Source organism: Channa argus, chromosome 1 (assembly GCF_033026475.1).
Source record: "Channa argus isolate prfri chromosome 1, Channa argus male v1.0, whole genome shotgun sequence".
Classification (NCBI taxonomy): domain Eukaryota; kingdom Metazoa; phylum Chordata; class Actinopteri; order Anabantiformes; family Channidae; genus Channa; species Channa argus.
Genome location: NC_090197.1, coordinates 20,497,581 through 20,520,030, shown reverse-complemented (window position 1 = coordinate 20,520,030; position 22,450 = coordinate 20,497,581). Strand labels below are relative to the sequence as shown.

General features: G+C 39.7%; 3 protein-coding genes across 4 annotated transcripts; 2 read left to right on the top strand and 1 right to left on the bottom strand.

The window, feature by feature from the left end:
- The first annotated feature begins 3,870 nt into the window (after positions 1-3,870).
- LOC137128079 (glutathione S-transferase A-like) lies at positions 3,871-6,523 on the top strand. Its single transcript, XM_067505770.1, has 6 exons — positions 3,871-4,105; positions 4,202-4,267; positions 4,456-4,561; positions 5,312-5,430; positions 6,007-6,092; positions 6,210-6,523. The coding sequence occupies exons 1-6, from the start codon at positions 3,938-3,940 to the stop codon at positions 6,340-6,342; spliced, it is 678 nt and encodes a 225-aa protein (XP_067361871.1). The 5' UTR covers positions 3,871-3,937; the 3' UTR covers positions 6,343-6,523.
- Positions 6,524-7,741: 1,218 nt separating this feature from the next.
- On the top strand, positions 7,742-10,568 carry LOC137128073 (coagulation factor XI-like). Its single transcript, XM_067505761.1, has 9 exons — positions 7,742-7,896; positions 8,049-8,205; positions 8,401-8,510; positions 8,618-8,780; positions 8,939-9,057; positions 9,151-9,283; positions 9,460-9,566; positions 9,763-9,922; positions 10,117-10,568. Exons 1-9 carry the CDS (start codon positions 7,776-7,778, stop codon positions 10,220-10,222), a joined length of 1,176 nt encoding a protein of 391 aa, XP_067361862.1. The 5' UTR covers positions 7,742-7,775; the 3' UTR covers positions 10,223-10,568.
- Positions 10,569-16,042: 5,474 nt separating this feature from the next.
- On the bottom strand, positions 16,043-20,780 carry heyl (hes related family bHLH transcription factor with YRPW motif like). 2 transcript variants are annotated; one of them, XM_067505753.1, is made up of 5 exons: positions 20,229-20,780; positions 18,426-18,520; positions 18,253-18,336; positions 18,066-18,147; positions 16,043-17,663 (listed from the first exon to the last, which is right to left on the bottom strand). In XM_067505753.1, the coding sequence occupies exons 1-5, from the start codon at positions 20,263-20,265 to the stop codon at positions 16,981-16,983; spliced, it is 981 nt and encodes a 326-aa protein (XP_067361854.1). In that variant the 5' UTR covers positions 20,266-20,780; the 3' UTR covers positions 16,043-16,980. The 2 variants fall into 2 exon arrangements, with proteins under 2 accessions (XP_067361854.1, XP_067361845.1); XM_067505744.1 differs by having other exon boundaries at positions 18,426-18,492; positions 20,229-20,779.
- Between the last annotated feature and the right edge of the window lie 1,670 nt (positions 20,781-22,450).

The following is a 22,450-nucleotide window of genomic DNA, read 5'->3' as shown; positions in this document are numbered from 1 at the left end:
ATTAATAGAGAACAGGCAGGAAGTCACAGTGTGGAATGTTGACATCATAGCTGCGTTGCCCACATGTGGTCCATGTATATCTAATAAATATAAGTTATTACAGTTTGAAGAGTGACTATGTTTGAATACATTTTCATTCTCCACGCAGGTCCATCAGTATATGGACAGTGACACTTTTCCATCATTTCAAAAGCTCAAAAGAAATTGGTCAAACTAACATAATCATAATCATTTTCCTGTTTTATTACATTGTTGCAGATTCTTTGCAGTTGGCAACTGCCTCCATACTACGTCCACCATGCGTCACATACACCCCTCCGTATACATTTGTGAAGTCCTGGCCTCTATTGTTGAGTTGACACAGATATACTTACATGGTGGAGGATGTTCTTGATCTGGCCAACTCATTCACCAGGCAAAGTATTCCTCACATTTAATTAATATTAATTGTTTTTAGAAAATAGTATTTCAGTACGCTATATATGTTCTAATGCTATCCTAGTCTAGATTTTTCATATATTTTGGAAATGAGATTTTCTTCTTTACTATGTTTTATTATTTTGTATACAGTTTTCCACTCATCAACACAGTATGAACTGCTTTATTCACCTGTTTAACTTATAACCCTTACATCAGGCATCAGGTAATGAATACATCTGCCTCTCTGGGTGTTTTCACTTCATCACTTAGACAACCCTTACAGGCCGGTTTAGCCACAGCTGCTGTTCTTTTGTTTTGTTTTGTTGTGGCTATCTCTTTGATAGGTATCTTTCTTTTTTTTTTTGTCTAACAATGATGGCTTGTTTGCTGGCAGTAAGAGTTTTCATTGTGAGAGTTACCAACAACAGATGCCAAATGCCAAACTGAGATCAACTCTATACCTGCATCTGCTTATTTGTATATAATATAAAGAGGGAATGAAAAACAAACCTGGCCCTTCAACACCAGTATCTAATTTTTTTGGAGCCAAATAAAAGGTGAACGTGCATAATTTAAGCACATCTTGGTTGGTTAGAAACCTCACTGTATGTGAATCAGCTCCATCAGTGTCCTATAGGGTTTCTGTATTATGGGTCTTGAAAACTGCATAGAAATCTGAGATGTCACTGTTAAAGCTGTTGACAAAGTTGGAGAGTACCTTAAACATAAAGCTTGAAAAGATGCTGCTGTACAGTTTACGTCGTTAAACGAACACAATGGAGGTAAACACAACACTACATAATTCCTGTAAAACCTGTAGATCAACTATGGCAAAAGAAAAGGTAGTAAGCATTTTTTTAGGCGCGTGACCCAATTGTTTTATTGTTTGACTGGTGCCAACATTTTTCCAAACAAGTCTTTCCGTTTATCATGTCTTTGCATGTAGTCATTGAGCTAGGTTTACATTTTGCATTTCATGTTGAGTGTGTAACCTCTGTGAAACCTTCACTTTAGCTGTAGACAACGAAGATACAATAATTGTGAAACATTTCATCAACCACTGTCTTTAATATGATGTTCTAAGATCATTTCGTGGGAATCAAACTAATCAAACAAACAAGACAAACACCTTCACAGGTCTCACAGTCACTAATTAACTTATGGACTCACACAGGCATCAATAAATAAGTGTGCTGGAAAAGTCATGGGTTCATTTCTTCATAGTAATGGCTGAATTGGCCACATGCTGACTTTCTACAAGACTAATGTGATGAGGTTCACATCTGTGATTATATGACAGGAGTTCAAATTACCTGAGGTAATCCTGGCCCACTTTATTTTCTCTGATGACACAGATGTGTCAAAATGCTAGTTTTGCATCATTTAAAGCAATTTGCATGAGATTCAACTAAATCAAAAATGGTAAAGCAAAAGAAAAACATGTTTATTAAACTTATCGAAGGAAAGCATCATAAATGTTATGGAGCATAATTTTATGGAAAAACAAGTTATTTTGCAAACACTGTAGCTTTTTTGATCGTCACATATGCTTTGTCAATAGAAAGTGCTTATGTCATGCTAGTCAAAACCAAATCTAGTCACATATTCTCTCAGGAAATCTCTCTACAGAGACACAACATACACAACGATGGAGACAGAAATGTAAGGATGTATTAGCTAGGTGCTGGCGGTTACATTATGTAGGGATTTGACAGTTTAATTTTAATAAGCAACACAGTGGTGGATGGGTTAACGCTGCGGCCTCACAGCTAGAAGGTACCCTGTTCAAACCTACCTGCTGGCTGCTGCTTTTTTTGTGTAAAGTTTGCATGTTTGTGCGTGGTACTCCTGTTTCCATCCACAGTCCAAAAAAGGCCTGCATGGTAGTTTAATGGGTGACTCTAAATTGCCTGTAGGTGTGAATGTTTTTCTGTCTGTGTATGTTTCACTGTGTTCATCCTGAGATTGACTGGAGACCTGTTCAGTGTGTACAGTGCCCCTTGCCAAATATTAGCTGCGATAGGCTCCAGCGCCTCCACGACACTAAATACGATAAGCGGTAACAGATAATAGATGGATGGATTGGAATGTGCCAGAATTGTTTTCCATGTTGTGCGGCAACAAGCAAGCAAAACCAAATCTAGTCACATATTCTCTCAGGAAATCTTCAGTCTCTACAGAGACACAACATACACAACGATGGAGACAGATATAGAAGGAATGTTGTGGGTTTCCTCGCCTAAAACTAAAAGCTGGTCCTTTATGAAAAAAAAAGATCATGCAATGTTTTTGTCTTAATTTCCAGAAACACAAAATGATACTGGAGAGCAGCTGAATGCATTGCTGGACACGTTTAAAAACTCCCACATGATTTCCATGTGATTAGTTCAGCTTTCTTTCATTCACTTGTGTTTTGAATGCAGTGATTGCAAACTGTATTTTATATGTCACAGAACTTCGGTTTATTCCCACTTTAGTGTTGACAATGGCAATTAATCAATCAGTCTAGAGCTCAAAGTCTTGAATCTGAAGTGCGACGCAGAAAGTGAAGCACAGTGAAATCGCGTTTAGATGGTGTCACCATCAGAAATAAAAGGATAAGTTATCTAGCACTTACATAAAGTGCTGATTTAAATGTGGCAGAACTGGATTTGCATGTTTGTGTGTGTGTGGGGGGGCATACAAAAATGCTGAGTCATCATGAGTTTTTAAAATTTCAAAATGTAAGATGCAGTACACACATACAAGAAGGAAACAGCAAATCACTTGAGAACTGAAAGATCTCTCATCTTACTTCAGTAACAGCAGAACATATATGAAGTTACTGTAGGCCCTATAAACCATGTGACACCCCTGTGTAGGGTCACTGCAGGAACATAGTTATCTTTTAACAACTTCTGGTTGTCCTGGATTTGTGTTTAATAGACTTTTTTCACTATAAAGCTTTTTTTCAATGTGTATTTTAACTTATGAGTTAATGTGCTCATTACAGTTGCATACACGTGTTGCTGTGTGTAATAATACCGTTGTCATCAGTGCACAAAATTAGTACGAAAGGTAATTTTAGTGTCTATACTTCCCTTTAGCCCATATTTCATAATCTCCCTATCTTCTGATGTCAAAGAGTGTTGAGACAAATCAAGAGAAGTCCCTCCATCTCACAATAGACTTTGTAAATGCCTGCGCGAAAAGACTCACGTCCTAACTAATAACATTAATAAATACAGCCACCGATGTTTGTGTTTTACTGATGCATGCACACTACAATGTAGCATCATGATGGTCAAATAAATGAAGAGGGGTTTATAACACGCTTGGATAGGGGGTGAACTATCTTGACTGTCTTGCGTCGCAAATCTTTGGTGAAGGCACAAACGTGGGATGGGACTTAAACCCACCAATCCGGGTTAAGAGGGAGCGGTGGCGGTTATAAAACCCATATCTCTCCCATTCCCACTTCACTCTTCCACCTTTCTTCTGTTTCTCAGCTAGTATTGTCGCAGCTCCCTCTGAAACCATGGCCAACAATATAACCGTGATGTGGGGCTCCGGTTCTCCTCCCTGCTGGAGGGTGTTGATCGCCTTGGAGGAAAAGAACGTGCGGGACTACAACAGCGTGCAGCTCTCCTTTGAGAAAATGGATCACAAGTCAAAGCAAGTCCTGGATATAAATCCCAGGGGTCAGGTACTTAGAAATTATATAGTCTTGCAGTATGCATGCACTTCCAAGTATGCACAAATGTCAAATAATTTTTACTGATTAATAATATCCCTCTTAAAGCTTCCTGCCTTCAAAATTGGGGACCTTGTCGTGAATGAGTCCTACGGTGCCTGCATGTTCCTAGAGGTAAGAACCTTGGCCAAGATGCTGAACCTGGCCCTAATTAAACTTTTATGCAAACACATGAAGTTCCAAGCACCTTGCATTATGTTCAACAATGCCTTGTCGACAAAGAGACACTCTACACCACGGACAGAGGAAACTGGAGCTGCAGCTGCTCATAATAGTTTCACTGTTCATGTCTTTAACAACAGAAAAAATTCCAGTCCCAGGGAAACCGGCTGACACCAGAGTGTATCACTGAGGAGGGTCATATGTACCAGCGCATGTTTGAAGGTCAAACCCTGAGCCAGAAAATGGGTATGTTAACCCCAACTTACTGTTTTTCTGTAAGCACCTGTTGAGACTGTACATCCTGTATATAAACAGTAATGGATGTGATGTGATGTGAGGTCCCTTTAACATTTGAAAGTTGTGTTCAGTGACGCTTTTTTGGGGGGGAGGGGTTCTGATTAGTAAACTATGATTTGGTTTGTTGTTGCCAATCAGACTTTGAACTATATTACACTTGGCAACATCATGCACCGATGTGCCCTCATGTCTTTAGTTATTGTACTCGGAGGGAGACTGAGTCCCTTAAGAGACCTAAGAGTTGTTCACAACACAGGCTATGGACTAATGAGCTGTGCATTCACATAATTAGGATGACTGCAAAAAGCCTATGTTATCCACTCCTCAAAACAGGTAGTGATGAAAGGTCATGTTAATCCCTCAAAGGATCACATGCTAAGGCTAGTGTGCATGCAAAGTCACAAGACAATTTTTTTTTTTTTTTTTACAGTCAACTTGTACTTAACATGAAGATTGTGTGTGTGTGTGTATAGAGACTAGATTTGGGCAGTTTTCACTGCTACTGCAGAGTATGGAAGTTAAGTTCTCCATTTTTAAAGTCCTGACTAACCCCACTTTCAGCTGCCAAAGGGAAATGAAAGTACTGCTAGATAGTCTAAGCACAGTGTAGGGATTAAGGTGGTAGAGCCTGGATAGATTTTAATGACTCGTCCCATAATGTCTCAGAGCGGCCATCATGAGTGCATTCCTGTTTTTCAGCTGATGTTATTTACTACAACTGGAAGGTGCCAGAGGGGGAGCGGCATGACTCTGCTGTGAAGAGGAACAGAGAAGCTCTGATTTCTGAACTCAAGCTGTGGGAGGGATACCTGCAGAAGGTAAAGAGTTTGTTGAACTAACAGCAGTTCCATGCTGGTCGTTTGTTAGGAAGCTGATGCACTTAGAGGTTTTTATTTATTTATTTTTGCTCTATTGAAAGTTCAAATAAACCCTTAACTTAGGATGAAGGTGATATCAGGCTTAGTTTTACATGTTTAGGAAAACCCTAAACAACCCACAGTTCCACCTGTAGCAGAAATCACACAAAACAAAATGTTATGTCTTAAGTCTTGTGATTGTGAGGCTCCCAAAGACTCATCATCAAATGAAACTTCATTTCAAACAGACTGTAACACAAAGGGAAATTTGTCAACTTGTATAATAAGAAATACATCTCACCTCACACTCTTAGAAAAAAGATTTGCAACTAACCAACCTGGCTCTGTTCAAAGGTGACAAAATCTAACAGCAGCTCCAAAACTCACTTAATAATATTTTACATGTTTTCTTATTTAATTTTTTTTTTTATGCGGTTAAAGGCAGTTGAATGCAGCCCTTTTCAGTATGTGTCAAGAGTATCTTTGTTATCAAATCTGCTCACCAGGACTTGAATGTGGCCTTTTATTGTTTTCCAGGGACCAGGCCCCTTCCTGGCAGGAAAGAACTTTTCACTGGCTGATGTTGTTGTTTATCCAGCGATTGCATATCTCTTCCGTTTTGGGTAAGTGGTCTTATTACTGAAAATCACTTTTAGCTACATGACAAGATGAATGCATGCAAAATACAAAGCATTACATGCATATTGCTGAGTCTTACATGGTTTTTCTTCCTTCTGCAGGTTATGTGAAGAGCGTTACCCTAAATTGGCAGCGTACTATAATTCTTTGAAGAGCAGACCCAGCATCAAAACCACTTGGCCTCCTACCTGGCTGGAAACCCCACAGGGCTCAGACTTGTTGAAAGACCTCTGAGAGTCAAACACACGCTAACTGTCTTATGTAACCACTCCTTGCATCACATTACTTTAGTTGACTGCGGTTTTGAAGAAATGTCTTTTCTCTGCTTGTTAATTTCTTTACATCCTTTGTTTTGTGACTTGAACTGCAAATAAAGGCTTGTGTTGTGAACCAAAGCAATAAAAACTGACCTTGAGTTTTGCCTGCTTTATCAAGATCAATTGACGCGGAACTGTTTAAGCCCCCTTGTGACTGGAATTTATATTTTTAACAGGTCTCTGTAAGGGATGATACTAAATGACACCCCCTATATTTAATTGTATTTAGGAGGTAAACCTCTTCTGCTTTCATTCTTGCATTTTTATAGTTTTGACAGCAGAGGCTGCTAAAGTACTGTTGATTTCAAGACTCATGAGCAGTGAGAAGAGGTTAAACCCAATTACCTGTGGTGTCTTATTCTTCAAGCCTAACATTACCCCAAACACTTATCTTTCCCTACGCCTGAGATTTAAAATCAAACCATAAATTACTATTGAACTTTACAGTTACTTACTGTGATTTGGATAATGGATGTACAATCAGCACTAAAACTCTGGCTTGTCATGGTATAAAATAATAATCCAACCTTTGCGCCATATCAGCACCTCACTGAACTGTACATTTTCTTGTTAATTAAGAAGTGAAAAAGGCATGAACAGAATTTAGAATACTAAAATTGCATAAAAAAATTGCCGTATGCTACGTAATCACAGAATTACTGGTTCAAGTCTTGCTGGTGACTGTTACTATATGTCATACCCCCTCGCTTCTATGTTTCCTATTCACTTCATATAGTACAGAAGAGCAGTTCTATGGTCTTGGTGCCAGAACATTTAAATGCTGATTTTAATCTGGACTCTGAAACACAGGTCACTCAAATTTCTTTGATGGTATTGATGTTGACATGTTGCCAGTGGAATTGTGAAAGTTTAGCAGCTCAGTTGTGGCTCACAAGGCAACTAATATGAGATGTCATAATATTTGCTCTCCTCATGTTTAAATGGCATAAACTGTAAAACTGTTTTTCATCAACATATTTAATGCAAAATTAGCCATTGCAAATGTATCTAAAGTTCATTTTTGATTTATCCAGAGTGTAGCGAACTTTGGCACTGATATAATTTTCATTATTTTACTGTAACTTGTGTTTATAAATTTCTTAATCATTTTTCTTCCCTCTGATGATAGAAGAACATTTGTACCAGCTAAATGTCCGTTATTATTATGTTACATTTAGGTTAAGTTTGCATCCCCCATGCAGCCCCTTATATGGCATTTCAATAAATAAGGGGATGCAAAGTTTGGCAATTAACCGCACTGACGCTGATGTAAACCACCCACTGAGTTTGTCAACAATGTACAAACACTTTGCAGTTGCGAAACCTGCAGTTGCAGAACCACCTCTTTAAATGCCGTTGTGCTTCAGCAATCTCAGTTTCCTCTGCAGAACACCAGCGAAGAAGGACAAGATGAGCTCTCATTTGGTTTTGGTGGTCCTGTTTTCTCTCTGCAGCCTCTCGCTTAGCCAAGGTAATACATATAACTTATAATCACACGATATTTGCCTAAGTGTGTGGACATATTTAACTGAATATCTAGCCCTTTCATGTATCTAATCTGTTTAAAATGGGTGTATTTGTAAATGTAAAAACATGTATGTGCTTCTTTTTGTACATCTTCAGATTGTACTCCAGAAGTACTGGAAAATGTGGACTTTCCAGGAGGAGACATATCATTTCTCTACTCTCCTGATGTGACCCATTGCCAGTTGCTGTGCACCCAGGACCCCTCCTGCCTTTTCTTTACCTTTGTCCGAGCTGATTGGACCCAAGACAACAGGTATGACAGCGACAGCAATTAAATACTAAAGAGTGAGGGGTTTAATTTTAATGACTGTATCTTCCTAAAACAAGTCCTTTGAACTAAATCTTGCATTCTGTAAATATTTCAAGCTGAACAAAACCAAAGTCTAACTATTGTCATAAGCAAAAGATTTTACCCCTAGATAATACATTTATCTGCCCCTCTCTGCAGAAACTTTCAGTGCCTTTTCAAGTCCAGTCCGTCTGGAAAGCCCAGTCAACAGATTCCCATACAGGGTGCCACCTCTGGTTTTTCTCTCAAATTCTGCAACCAAGAATCAGGTAAGGACTCAACCATGTTAAACAATTATGAAAAATGTTTATTAGTTAGTTATGTATAGTCAAGCGCTGCTTAACTACCTCTAATTGTTGGGCTTTCTGTCTGCCAGAGCCATGTCTGTCTGAGGTGTACCAGAACGTGGACTTTCTAGGGGCAGACTACAGAGCCTTGTTCACTCCAGACTTTGAAGAGTGTCAAAGAGCCTGCACGCAGGACCCTTTGTGTCAGTTTTTTACTTTTGTAAACGAGGCCTTCGTAACACCAACCATCAGGTAACTATTAACACACTGTTAGTATAATGTAATGCAATATGATTAAATAACTGCAACTACTAAATGTACATTGAAAAACGGGGGGCTTCAGTAAAGATGCTACAACAGTCAGTGCGGGTTACTGATCAATAACGCTGTCATTTCCTGTTCTGTTCCAGGTATAAATGTCACCTTAAATACAGCGGGACAGTAGCAAGGACTGGTGATATAGAAAGAAAAACTGGTGTGATATCTGGATTCTCTTCCAGCATACAAACGTCCAAATTTTTTCAGCCAGGTACACAAACAATCATTGCAAAAATCCTGGCATGAGGAAAACATGCTACAGATTGTAGACACTTTCTTATTGTGTTACGTTTGTTTTGACCAGCATGCCAAGGAAAACTTTTACCAAGTTCTGACATCCCAGGAAATGACTTTGTGACCCTCCCCGCTTCCTCACCTGAACACTGTCTGGCACTTTGCTCTGCTCACCCAAGCTGTACATTCTTCTCATTCGAAAGGTGGGTGAGGTTTATCAGCAATGTTTTATTCCTGCAGCAGCATCTTGTCCTAATTTTGTTAAACATTGGTGCCCCACCCCCCCTTCTGCCATATCAACTCTCTACCTTACATTCTCTCAAAATTTAGACATAATTTATAAATACATTTTCAAGTTTCCCTTTTCTTCTTTTTTCAGTAATAACTTCAACTGTAACCTGAAGAACAATCCAAATGAATTGGTGACTATACCCAAACAGGGATTCACATCTGGGATCCCAGCACACTTCTGTCAGCTAGATAACAGTGAGTACCATCAATATAGCAATACAACAAAATACAACAGATTTTAAGATTAGGTTCTTATTTATTCTCACATATTAATTACAAAGACTGGTATTAGTGCATATAACTGTTTATCTGTCCTAACAATTCTAACCGTTTATTATTGGGGCAGTTTCAGAAGCAGCAGATGTTTAACCCTGCTCATTTCTGTGATCAGGTTGGCTTGAGGTTGCTCTTGAAGGAGTAGATTTCTTAGGTTCTGACGTTCGCCCTGAGCCAATGGATGATGCAGACACATGTCAGAAGACCTGCACTGAAGATCGTAACTGCCAGTTCTACACCTTCACCACTGAAACATTCCCCTTCCAAGATTTCCGGTACTGTATTCGTTCTGCATGCAAACAAACCAGCATAAACACAAATACTAAAAACTATTTAAATACAATTGTACATACAAGCTTAAGTAACCAGAAAGCATTAAACTTTTAGCCGACCAAAATCAAGGTTGACTTTAGAACTAGACAGTTGTCTTTGTGTTGCTTAACTAAAGATGCTATTGTTTGTGTTGCAGGAATATCTGCTTTCTCAAGCGTAGCATCACCTTGCCTGCTCCTCCTAAAGTTAACAAACTGGACAACGTTGTATCGGGTTTCTCTCTGAGGAGTTGTTCTATTTAGAATTAGGATTGGGATTGTTATTTCCCCTGTGATCTGCACACACACACAGGTTTAAAACAAAATAAAAAAGTGCATTAAAACACACAAATAATCCAGGAATGTATTTAATCTTTGTGGATGAGTTTATGTTCATGTGACAGTTGAAACCATTTTGTAATTTCTCTGTTTCATCCTTCTCACTTCCTAATTCACCTTCCAACCTATCTATAATATCCTGTTTCCTCACATGCACATTTACACACTCATTCTTACATCTGTCAGGTAGTTGTGTCTCACATTTGAACACAGACTGTGGTGGATTCCTGTTGTGTGTGAACCAGAATAATAAAACAGACTTTTCACATTCTGTTTGCTGTCGGCTTGCTTTATTGATTTAAAACCCACAGAGCTCAAACTCATTTTAACTTGTTAAAAGATACATTTGGGATATACTTGAGAAATTCAATGCAACAAGACTAGAGTGATGTACAGGGTTTTGTAAAAGCATGTTTACATCAGCAGGTGGCAGAAACAGACAGAAACAAGAACATGTGGCCTGGTTATCACAATTTCTTTCCTCAGCAGCACTTTATCTTACACTTTACTTAAGTTTAGTTGGTTAGCCAGAACACAAAGGTTTGTTTATAGAAAAAAATTTTCACTGTCTTCACTGTATACAGTGTTTATTCACCCCAGAGAAACAATGTACCAACACTGACTGTAGCCTATAAGCATGGGGTTTCCAGTGACTCGTGTAACTGTAAACTCACACTTGATAATTGAAGATCACCACCACTGTGACCCCGTTTTGTAATATAATTACTGTGTAGATATACTTTTCTGTAACAGCGATCCTGTCACAAACAAACATGCTTGCTACTGTATCTTAAGGATATTATGTGTGCACACATGAAAATTACTCATGTATGTGTGCTTCAGCTCCTCCTAACTCTGGGTTGGGCTTACTGTTTGTCAGAGCCTTGTCTGTATAGGGTGTACCAGAGCGTGGACTACCCAACGGCAGACTATTGATCTTTATTTTCTATGAGGTCACTTCCTGTCTATTATTTATCAAAGATAAAAAGCTGAAAATATGAGGTAAATATGAAAGAATTAAGAGTGTAAGTGAAGAATTTTACATTATAATGTTATTCACATTAGAACATAAAAGCCCAGAAGCAGAGGTAATGCAATGGATTGAGACAAGCCTCAGTGAGTTAACATTTTGGTGTCAGTGCCATGCACTAAGGAAGTGGGAGCATTAATTCGCAGCCTTAAACTTTTTGCTCCTCAATCTAGACTCACTAGTCTTTACCCACTGTCGGCCAATTGCAGCAGCAGTGAGAAAACTGAAAACCGTCAAGTTAAAGCACTTAATAATATTATTATTTCTCCTTGCTAATGAATAAGTGCCATAGTAAAGTCAACTGGACAATACCAGAGATACTTGCCACAAATGCAGTAGATGGTAAAGTATCTGGATTCTTCATCAGGATACAAACAATTTATAGTAGTACTTCAAAACAGGCAAACACTGGATCACAAAAGTTGCCCAATACATGAAACAAAACCTTTATAAAAAAATTAAAATATAATATTTCAGTGTAAACATCCAGAACATTCAGAGAACAGCAGTGCATATTGTGGATGAGTTTGGTTTCATTGTACAACTCCAGATTTATTGTGAAAAATTTACCATAGATCCTAGGTCACCTCACTTTATTTTTTTAGCGGCAGAAGCTTTTTCGAAGCCTTTAAAGGCTTTGATCATATCTTCTACATTTGAATCCTCCTTAATTGCACCAGCCCATTGTGTGTGGCAAATTGACACAATGTGCTGCCAAGTCTTACTTGAATGCTGTGGTTTTGAAGTTTTCTTGAAACTTGCAGGTGCAGCAATGTACAGCTCTGCGATTGCAGCGTTGACCATCACTGTGTTCAGGTCCTCTTTTACATGCTTGAAAGCAGCAGACATACACTGAAGTGCAGAATATTACTCAAAACCCACCTGCTGTGGGTTTTGAGTTCGTAATTCAGAAAAAAAAATACTTGTTGTTAGTATTTGGTTTTATTTTTTGACTCAAACATTATTTTTGACTCATACATGATTTTCCATCATGACTCATACATGATATTTCGTCTTCCACAAATGTAACTTTCTAAAGTAAGGAGACAACCTCAGTTACACCCAGCCAATAACACGTTAGTCCAATGTTAAATTCTTCAATTAAGTCCCTGAATATGTTTGATATGGACTTTATCACTGTAAATTCAATTTTTTAATATATGTAGTTGTTCCTTTTTCAAAATTAATTTTATACTTTGCTATGTGGATCGGATTTGTACTTCAGCTAACCAAAGAACATTTTTCTCGAGACTAGTTGATGTAGTTAAACGTCTTCCAGCATGACGTAAGTGGTACCTCGTGAAGATATACTTTAATGCAATAAATGTAGCTTATTAAGTCACCCTTTCATTTAGTTTTAACTCTTTTACATAAAATAAACAAAATATTATTAAGAATTTTGAAACTAATGTAGGTGTTCTACCACGTTATTCTTATAAATCTGTAATGCCATTTTTATTGGCACACATCATGCTGGAAAAACCAGTCATGAGAGAAACAATCGTACAACAGACATGAGCAGTGACAAACCCAGTGAGAAAAAAGGGTGAAATTATGTATCTATGTTTTAGTTCTGTTTATATTCACTATTAAGATTTTGTGTCTGTTAGGACAGAAGCAGAAATCCAACGATCCTCTCTGCTAATGGGCAGAATATAGATTAAGTAATAGACTTCCTTTTTTCAGACATTCGCTGTTTCCTGGTAGATAATGTTGAGGACTGCCAAAGAGTCTGTACTGTGGGTCTCAACTGCCAGTTTTGTTGTACAGCTATCTCACTGACAAATGAGTGATGCAGGTGCTAGATAGATTATATATATTCATGCTAACAAGGACACAAGTCTTCACAAATATAGATTTGAAAACACTACATGTTAATTGTATAATTACCTTTATCATTTTGTCTACACAAAAAAAGTTTTGTGTTCCAGGTGCTGCTGCATTCTCAAATATGTAATCTCCATGTCTGCTCCTTTCTGAGTTACCAACCTGAACAACGCTGTGTCTGGCTTCTTTCTTAAAAACTGTTAACATAAATAAATAGTTTGTATCTCACTATTTCAATAAACTTTGAAATAAACATATAGTCCATACATAATATGTACTGAAATAAATAATTCAGAAGTGATCTTTGAAATGCAAATTTGCAAATGTTACACTTTTCTCTCACTTCCTTGTGACAAATATAATTATTCTCTACCACTCTTATTCGAATTCATCTTTACATTAAGATATTGTGCCAAGATTTATCTTTAACAGCAAGTTTGAATTTTGGATCCCCCTAAATGTATTAATTATCTTAGTTGTAAGTAAAGAATCTGTGTCCTTGGCCCTTCCTAAATTACTACACCTACACTATATAGTTTTGACAGTAGAGGTCACTAAACCTCGTCTTAACTACGGATGGTCTTTGGGAGTTTTTCTGAAAAGTCACATTGTGGGGTATGAAAAATCTCACTCTTATATTGAGAAGGCCAAATCACAAAGATGTATTTTTGTGATTTGGTTGTTTTGGTGTGCATGTCATCATAGAGTTAATCTTTGAGACCTTGAGAAGAATTTGAGACCTTGATGTGAGCATGTCAATACATCTGAGAAGCTTGTGGTAACAACTGGGAGTTCATTGCACCACGTCAGTCCAATAACTAAATGAGTCAACAATCAGTCATAATAATGTACAAATATACAGATGTGGACAATAAAATGCAGAAAAAAGTTTTTCCAGAACCTTCTCTCTGAGAGCTGCTGTGCTTAAAGTGCCTTGTTACTTAATTGTCTCATTTGTAAAGAGCTATTGTTTGCAGAGAGTTTTATTTTGTTTTGATTGTAATGCCGTGCAATAACGACCAAGTGTCAAGGAAAGCAAACACAACAGTACTGACAAGTAAGAAGCTTAGGTATTGTGACTGAGAGCAGCCCAGTTGGGATAAGTGGGGAGTTAAACTGTAGTTTGCCAGCATTGCTGCCTAAAGGACTTTTTTCATTAGTTGGATTGATAACGGTTAAATGGTTGTAATTTGACCAATTTCTGGATCATTTGGGAAATTTGCTCAAGTTAAATGTGTTTCCACACAGAAATAGAGACACGTGTTCATATAAAATTGCACATATATTATCTAATTTCCCACTAATGCATAGATCATGTTTTTTTATGGATTGGGAAGGAGAAGTGTTTACTCACTTCCTGATATTTGACATTTTCTTTCTCTCCCCCGTTCCTGCATACAGAGCCCTCCTCTTTTCCTCAATCGGCCTGAACCAGAGCGATGGTCTGCTCCATAGCCTGTGCTTTTGCCCAACATCCACGCTCAAAAACACAGCACTTCCCTCCTTCTTTCCCCACTGCTCCCTTTCCTCCATCCTCTCTGCTCCCTCTCGCCCCCCCTCCCCCGTGGGAAACCCAGTGCAGTGCGACTGTGGTTGTCCTTCCTGGAAGCTGTGGTGGTGACTCTGGCTCCTCTACTCAGAGGCTAGAATAGTGCCAGCCCGGCTGTGTGTTTGTGTCTGTGTTGGTGTGTTGTCTGCATGCCTGTGTGTGTGTGTGTACGTATGCACCCTCCGCAAACATTCCACCACCATACCGTCCGTCCAACCGCCGGCCGGCCTCGCACGAGAGCCACGCCGCCACTGTGGTTCAGTCCTGACGCCAGGCCTGAAGACTCACATTGCACACATACACACACATTCACAAGAGTGTGTGCACTCAACACTACATAAACATAACACTCAGCAAGGCACAAACACACACACACAGGGCAGAAAACACATGAGACTGGCTAAAGCACACACTAGCACACTAACTCAAATAAACAATACGCACTTTGCGGAACACACACATTTTGGGGCTGCAGACCACAGACATTGCCTCCTGAAGTAGATCAAAGCGTTCTCCAGCAGTAAACACACACAAGAGTCTTCTCTGCTCTCTCATCCCAGCGGAGCCGTTTTGGTGAAGCACAGCATAATTATGCTGATCTTCTTGAGAAACAACTCGTTGCAACTGTCATTCATCGTTGTTCAGGGGTTTTTCATGCACCGTCTGCATACTGGCCGAATCGCTGTGATTCACACCATTTTTTTCCCTGTTCCTTTAAACCTTCAAATTCCTTTTCATCTCCCCTTAACCCTGTGTCCTGTCTCTTTCCCACCCTGTTATTGAACGTCTACGCCCAATCAGTCACCCAACCACAGCCCTTCAGATGTTTTTCTTTGTTTTCCCCTTTCTTCTTCCCTCCCTCTTGCCCTCTTCTTATACTGTCTGTCCATTGTTGAGGAGACAGTGGCGCAGACAAACAGGGAGAGAAGATATCCGCTGGTGTACCACAAGATTGGAGAGAAAGAATGGCAGCGAGACAGCAGAGGAAAGGAAGATACATAGACTGATATGAGGGTAAAGTTAATTACAGGGGACTGCCAATTAGAGGGCAAAGTGATTGGTCTGTTTGTTTCACCGCGGCATCCCAAAAACATCACCAGCTCCCACCATGTTTATCCTCTGCAGCCACAAGACCACAGCTCCCATCAGCCATCGCTGGAGACAGCTGAGATACAGAGGGGGTTACAGCTGAGGAACATGTTTGCAGACATGGGTAATATGGATGAGTGCGTAACATGTAGTTTTCAATCATTCCTTTTCCATTCATATTAATAGCAGGTAAAATAGATGCTTGCATTTGCGCACACAGTCAGAAAAGAAAATTCACAGACTAACATGATCAAAGTCAAGGCACTTAGTCTTTATAGAGATTTTTGTCAAACATTCATCACAACTTGAAAATGTAACCAAATGTATACATGTTTTGGAAAAAAACAAATATCACAGTAAAAACATCAGCAAAAGCTCAACTTGACTCTGTTGAGCATCATTATACATATATGGCTCCGTTGAACACTCTGTGTGTATCTGTGAGATCAAAAGATCAACGGCCTACGGCTTGTCCCGTCAGGGTTCGCCACGGCAGAATATACTCCGCACATTGATTTGGCGTGGGTTTTTTACGCTGGATGTGCTTCCCGAGGTGGCTCTTGGTGGTTGGGCTGGGACCACACCTGGTGGGGTGGCATTTAAACCCACAGCCTTCTGCATCCCAACCCAATGCTCTACCACTGAGCCACCAGGGCCCCACTGCCAAGTGCGATCATGAACATGACTTTATTCAGATCTTCTATTCCTTCACATTCCTTTATTCCTACATCATATTTAATTGTTTGCAATCTAAAACAGGGGTTCTCTGTCCTGGTTCACAAGGACCCCTGCTCTGCCTTTTATTCAACTAACCCTACCCTACTCACCGCTGATTTCCTAGATCAAGTGCGTTCAGTCAATCAGAGACTGAAAGATACCATGTCAATTAAATCTGGTCCAAGGTCCACCCTAATCTGAGATGGTGTCTTCCAGTTTCACACACAGTTTCACATTGAACACACATGATCGAGCCATTAGCATGGTTAATTGGAAAAAAATCCTTTGAGGTCTTTGAGGACCAGGATTGAGAACCCCTGATATAAAATGTCACCCATTGTCTGATATGGCTTTTAGAATCCCTCAAAAGCAGAGACAATCATTAAAGGTATCATATTTGCTACACGGCTTGTATGAGAGCTCCATGTCCACTGTACAGTGTTCATTTGGAAAACATGTTGGAGCTGACCCTCAGAAGGCTCCAATCTCAGTCCCCCATCCATTAGCTGGCTTGGCTGATGCGCTCAAGCCCCTACGCTGGGCTGTGGGAGACCCCAGAGGTGCAAAAGGCCTAAAAGAGACTTGAGGTGGGGCAGAAGAAGAGGATGATGTAGAAGATGAGGAGGTAGAAGGAGAAGCAGTGGAAGGGGTGGGGAGAGGAAGAGGCGAGGCCCTGGTGGTGCTGTGAGGGGATGACTGGGTAGGTCTAGAGGGGGCTAGGGCTGGGGATCCAGCAAGGGTGGGCACCCTGTGGACAGTAGCCAGGGCTGTAGGCGTGAGGAGCGGTGGTGCACCCTGCTGGCAGCCAGCCAGGGGGCCAAGGCGGAGGGAGGCCGGTGATGAGTAGCTTCCCAGCAGGGCCAGATCTCTTCGCCCGCTAGTGAAAGGAGATGAGGAGGCTGGTGAGGTGGGGGAAATCTGCGTGAAAGATGCCCACGGCCAGGGAGGGAAGGGCAAGGCTGAGGGCGGGTGTGACTGTAGAAGGAGAGGGTCTAGCTCGCTTGCACAGTGAGAGAGGTGGGAGACCAGGCGGGCTCCTATAGGGTCCGGGGACTCCCCCTCAAGGGAGCTGAGGTACCGCACCACCTCCCCAACGCACTCCCTAAAGCCCAGGGTCCTGTAGTCGACTGCCAAGGCCCTTGCATCAAAGTAACCTGACAGAGAAAAAGAATTTAGACTAGCACTGAATAATTCAATTCACTTCAGTTCAACTTTATTTATAAATCGCCAATTCACAACAAAGTTATCTCAAGGCACTTTACAGAATAAAGTCCAGACTATAAAGATGTATAGAGAGAACCCAACATTTCCCCCTTGAGCAAGCCCTAGGCAACAGTGGTAATAACAGCAGTAAAATGCAGCTAGTCATGAAAAATGCATCTAGTGAACATGTTGTTTTTAATCTTCTGTTAAAACAAAGAAGACAATAAATACTTATGTGTTCTAATGGGTTTTAGATTATTTCCAGCAATAGTTTTTTTCCAGGGGATTTGGTGTTCATGTTGTACAGAAAACAAATGACCATGAGCAAAAGTTAAAAAGTGACTTTTAATCACCCTTTCCTCCCATGGCATGCAGCAGTTTGAGGTGGTCCACTGTCATCTGCAGAATCTCTGCTTTCTCCAGTTTAGACGAACCCTGTTGAGAGGAGGAGTGACAGATGCATCATATTTGATGAAGCCTAATCCTTTCTGTCATATAAACATAACATGTTTCATAGATTTTAATTTTCAGAGCAGTTACCTGTTTCTCAAAAGCACTGGGCACAAGTCTCCGGAGCTCTGACAGGCTGTGGTTAATCCGGTCTCTGCGCCTCTTCTCTATGATCTACAAAAAGAGAAGAGCAAATGGACAGTTAGTACTAAGCAAAATGACAGAACTAAAAAGATAAAGAGCTGAGGCTGTAATCTCCTCACCCCTCTTCTCTTCTTTCGGGCCAGAATCTGTGAGGCACTGCCAGGAGACATGGACCCAGTGACAGGGCTGTACCATAAAGATGGAGCAGAGAAAACTTAGAGACAAAGGAGATTGGAGATGGCACAGAAGAAAACTGGGTAAATTTCATTCTGTTGCATATTGTTGTCATTACCATCCTTAATATGACACAGAAAGAGGATGGCACATCAACTCCCTTCAATCTAATTTCTTTTTGGGCACAGAGTGGGATAAAAGTGTCCAGGAGAGAAAGAAAGATAGGATTGTTTTTGTTTGAATGCGCTTGTGAACATTAGTTTCAGTGAAATGACATGCTGTTCTCCTTTCCATCTGAACTAAAGCACTTTTAGAAAGATGATTATATAGCCTCGGGGCAACGCTTTCTCTCGCATGGGACTCCAACATGCGGCATGGGATCTGAGCTCCTCCGAGTGCAGTCAATCAAAATGTGGGTTGTGTTTGTTTGTGAACTCTTCTCTTACAAGGCCCAAAAGAGCTTGACAGCTTGGAGATCCCTTCAAACTGCCCCACCAGAGAATTATTGCACTTCTATTAGATTTTAACATGAAGGCTGCCAATTTAGCTGTGTGTTTTTGTTTAGGTTTATGTTTGATGGGGTTGACTTGAAAAGACAGCGCTGTCTTCTATTTGCATGTCACATGGCATTTTGATTTATCCAAACCGTCTGTAATGTTACTGGCTTGCAGAGTGCTGGTGATGTAACCAATAAGGCTGGGAATGTGTTGTGTGTATACTACATATGCACTTATGAGTATTCCCTTTAATCCACATTTCCGTACTGCCAGCCAAGGAATTCTAGTAATGAGTTTGTGTAATCATTTAACAACACTGAAACAAATTGTACATAATTAACTACAGTTACACAGCTTGGCACATTCACATTCAAATGTCTTATGGATTTTTTTTGTTTTTTACAAATAAAAAACATGCACTTGTTTAAAAAACACCAACAGCTGCAATTAATTATTTTCTATATCATGGATTTATATAAAAATATAATAATGAAGAAAGATTATGAAAGAGTGAGTATAATAAACTAAATTCACTGTGCACCTCAGTTTTCCAACACAATGCCAATGATCCTCAGTCCTTTGCGTTTGTGTGACTTTGACAGCTTGTTTTTTTTCTTTCATTTTCATGCAACATTAGATAATCCATAAACTGAAAATAATTAAAATCCTGTTTCAAACACTGTTTCATTGCAATAACTTGCAATTAAAAAATAAACCAATAATGCTTGATGATGTTTATCTGTGAATTAATTACCATTTTCTATCAATTTTAAGTTCAAGTGTTTTTTTATGTGCAGTCGATACAGTGTTTGATGATTCTACTCATGACTTTAGCCTCTGTCTTAATGCTTCAAACAGGACTTACACAATTTGATAATGAATGACATCCATGCAGTAATTATTAATGACTTCACTGAGTTAATTATGCAAAAATTGTCAAGGTCACATAGAAAAAAAAAAAACAATATTTGCTGCCAGAGGCCTAAAGTTTAAGCCAACATTAGCACTTCAGTCAAAACGTATTACATTTATTTATTCATTTAGCAAAAATGTACAATTTGCTTTATAAATTAAACATATGATAATTACTTTTCCTGCAGTCTTTAAACTTTAAACTGCGTGTTGACATGCTTTTAGTTTACTGTCAAATATGTCATGAGCAACTAAAACAGATGTTACCATGTCAATTTGCTTTGAAGTGTGTCTGGAGGGCATGTTTCACAGTTTCAGGTGTGGTTGGTTGATGCTCACCAGTAGCTGTCTTCTTGTCCCACATCAATAAACTCATCGGTGTCCGAGTCTGGCGAGCTGTAGTCGTGAGGTCTCTTCATGTCTCTGTCCTTTACTCTCTGGGTGGATGACTGATGGCTTTTGGGTGATCTTGTCGGCGGTGTTCTCTGCTGCGTAGATGCAATGCACTGAAGACTGTCTCCTCTCCGATTCTTTTCCGCAGTTACTTATAAAAGCCTAGGTGTCCTTAGTTATTTGTTGTCAATTGCATTTGTTTGCTTTTATTGTTGTCGTCGGTATTTCTTCGTGTGTGTCTTCTGGCCTTTCCTCTCTGAGTTAGCAGCGCCACTTGATCGACCCCCAAGGGCCCATGACAACTAAGAAAATTCACAATCTGCTTTACTCTTTTGCTCGGTCACTGGTATCCAGTCGTAGTCTCTCACTCTCTCTCTCTCTGTTTTATTTCTCTCTTGGCTCTCTCTCTCTCTGTCACAGCTACCCAATGACAAAATAGAACTTTGGCATTTGGGGCAGGGTTGCCAGTTTGAGCTCCCCCGCCTCCTCTCCCTGTCTCTCCTCCCTCCGTTTAATCTGCACTTCTCTAGTTTGTCACCCCCCTTTCTCTCTCTCCCTACCCCCCACCCGGCTCCATCTTTCCACCCCTTTGCTCAGTCATCCTCAGTCAATTAGCCTCCAATCTCATCCTGCTCTCCTTCCTTCCTTCTTTCTATCCTCTTTTCTTCCCTTTTCTCCTCCTTTAATTATACTGGGCTGTAAAACAATGGCAGCAGGATGGGGGGAAGAAAAGAGGTGAGGACTTTGGGAGTGATGAACTGTGAAAACACTCCATCATCTACAAGCAAGTGTGTGACAGTGCATACATTGCCCTCTCACAATTACACAGGTAACTTGGAGAATGAAATTATTGAGTTGTGGGAGGAAAAGAACAGAGGACGAAAGCTGCAAAGATAAAAGTGATCTGTAAGGCAGCTGTCAGACATATAAAAATTAAGGAAAACATTTGTTTAAATCGAATAATGCTTGCTTAATGTCTTACTAATGCTAATTATAGGCTATTTCATTTCTGTTCGTATATTAGTTCTAGCTTGCTGACTACTCATCTCATCTTTTTATCCATTACTTTTATTTATATCTATATCAAGAATTAACCATTAACGTTTAAATAGTTTATTGATCACTTCTTTTTTTTTAATGTTAAACTCTATCTAAACTCTTTATCCATTGATTGTACTATTTAGCTGTTTCAGCCATTTACTAATTTACTAATTATTTTAACTTTAGCCATTACTATTTTACTGATTATACATTTTATCAATTTATCTAGCTTTAACTACATTTGAAATGTATATTCAGTGTTTTACTTTTACTAAATATAGTTTTGTTCTAATTGTAGTTATGACACAGACTTGCCAGGGTAACGTTAGAATTCATGACATTAAACAAATATTTTACCAAAACTTTTAAACTTCTTTCAGACTTTTTCGAACACTCTTGTGTGTCATTGTGAGCAGGGATGAGGGTGGGCAGTGAGAGGTCAAGAGAGGAATCAGCTCAGTGAGTGTCTGAACATCTGGGCTCTTCACAGGACAAGATAGCGCTTTGCACACTCCAACACACACACACACACACACACACAAACATGCAGAGACACTCAAACACATGGTTGCTTGCAACACTTAGCACTCGGTTCCGCTACCACCGTGGGAAGATTGCTGGTACAGATTGCCATGGAAACACAAGACCCAGGCGCCGGTTGTTAGAAGCAATGCCTGACTGACCCAGCAGTGTGTGTATATGTGTGTGTGAAAGAGGGATAGAGGCCAAGTGGCATGCCCCCTTCCACACAATGCCCAGCTGAGTGTGTCTCTTCCTGCCTGGTAGACTGGAAGGGTGTGTTAGTTTAAACATACTACAATGCATGAGTGCCAGATCTTTGTGTATGTTTGTTTGAATGAGCGAAGTGTCCTGCAAGTTGTTTCTGAACTCTTTCTATGTAATATACGTTGCATTTACTCTTTTAGCATTTGAAGTGTTTTTGATTATTAGTCTCTTTTAAGAAGATATCCTTTTAGGCAGCCTGGTTTTACTGTTTATCTCACATTAGCTGAAACTCAGCCTTACCCGCCTGTGTTTTGTCATGTCATACATGGAAAGCAGTAAACTAACCTAAAACATGTGCATGTGCGTGTGTTTGTTAATAGCCAAGTGTCAGTAATCAGTGT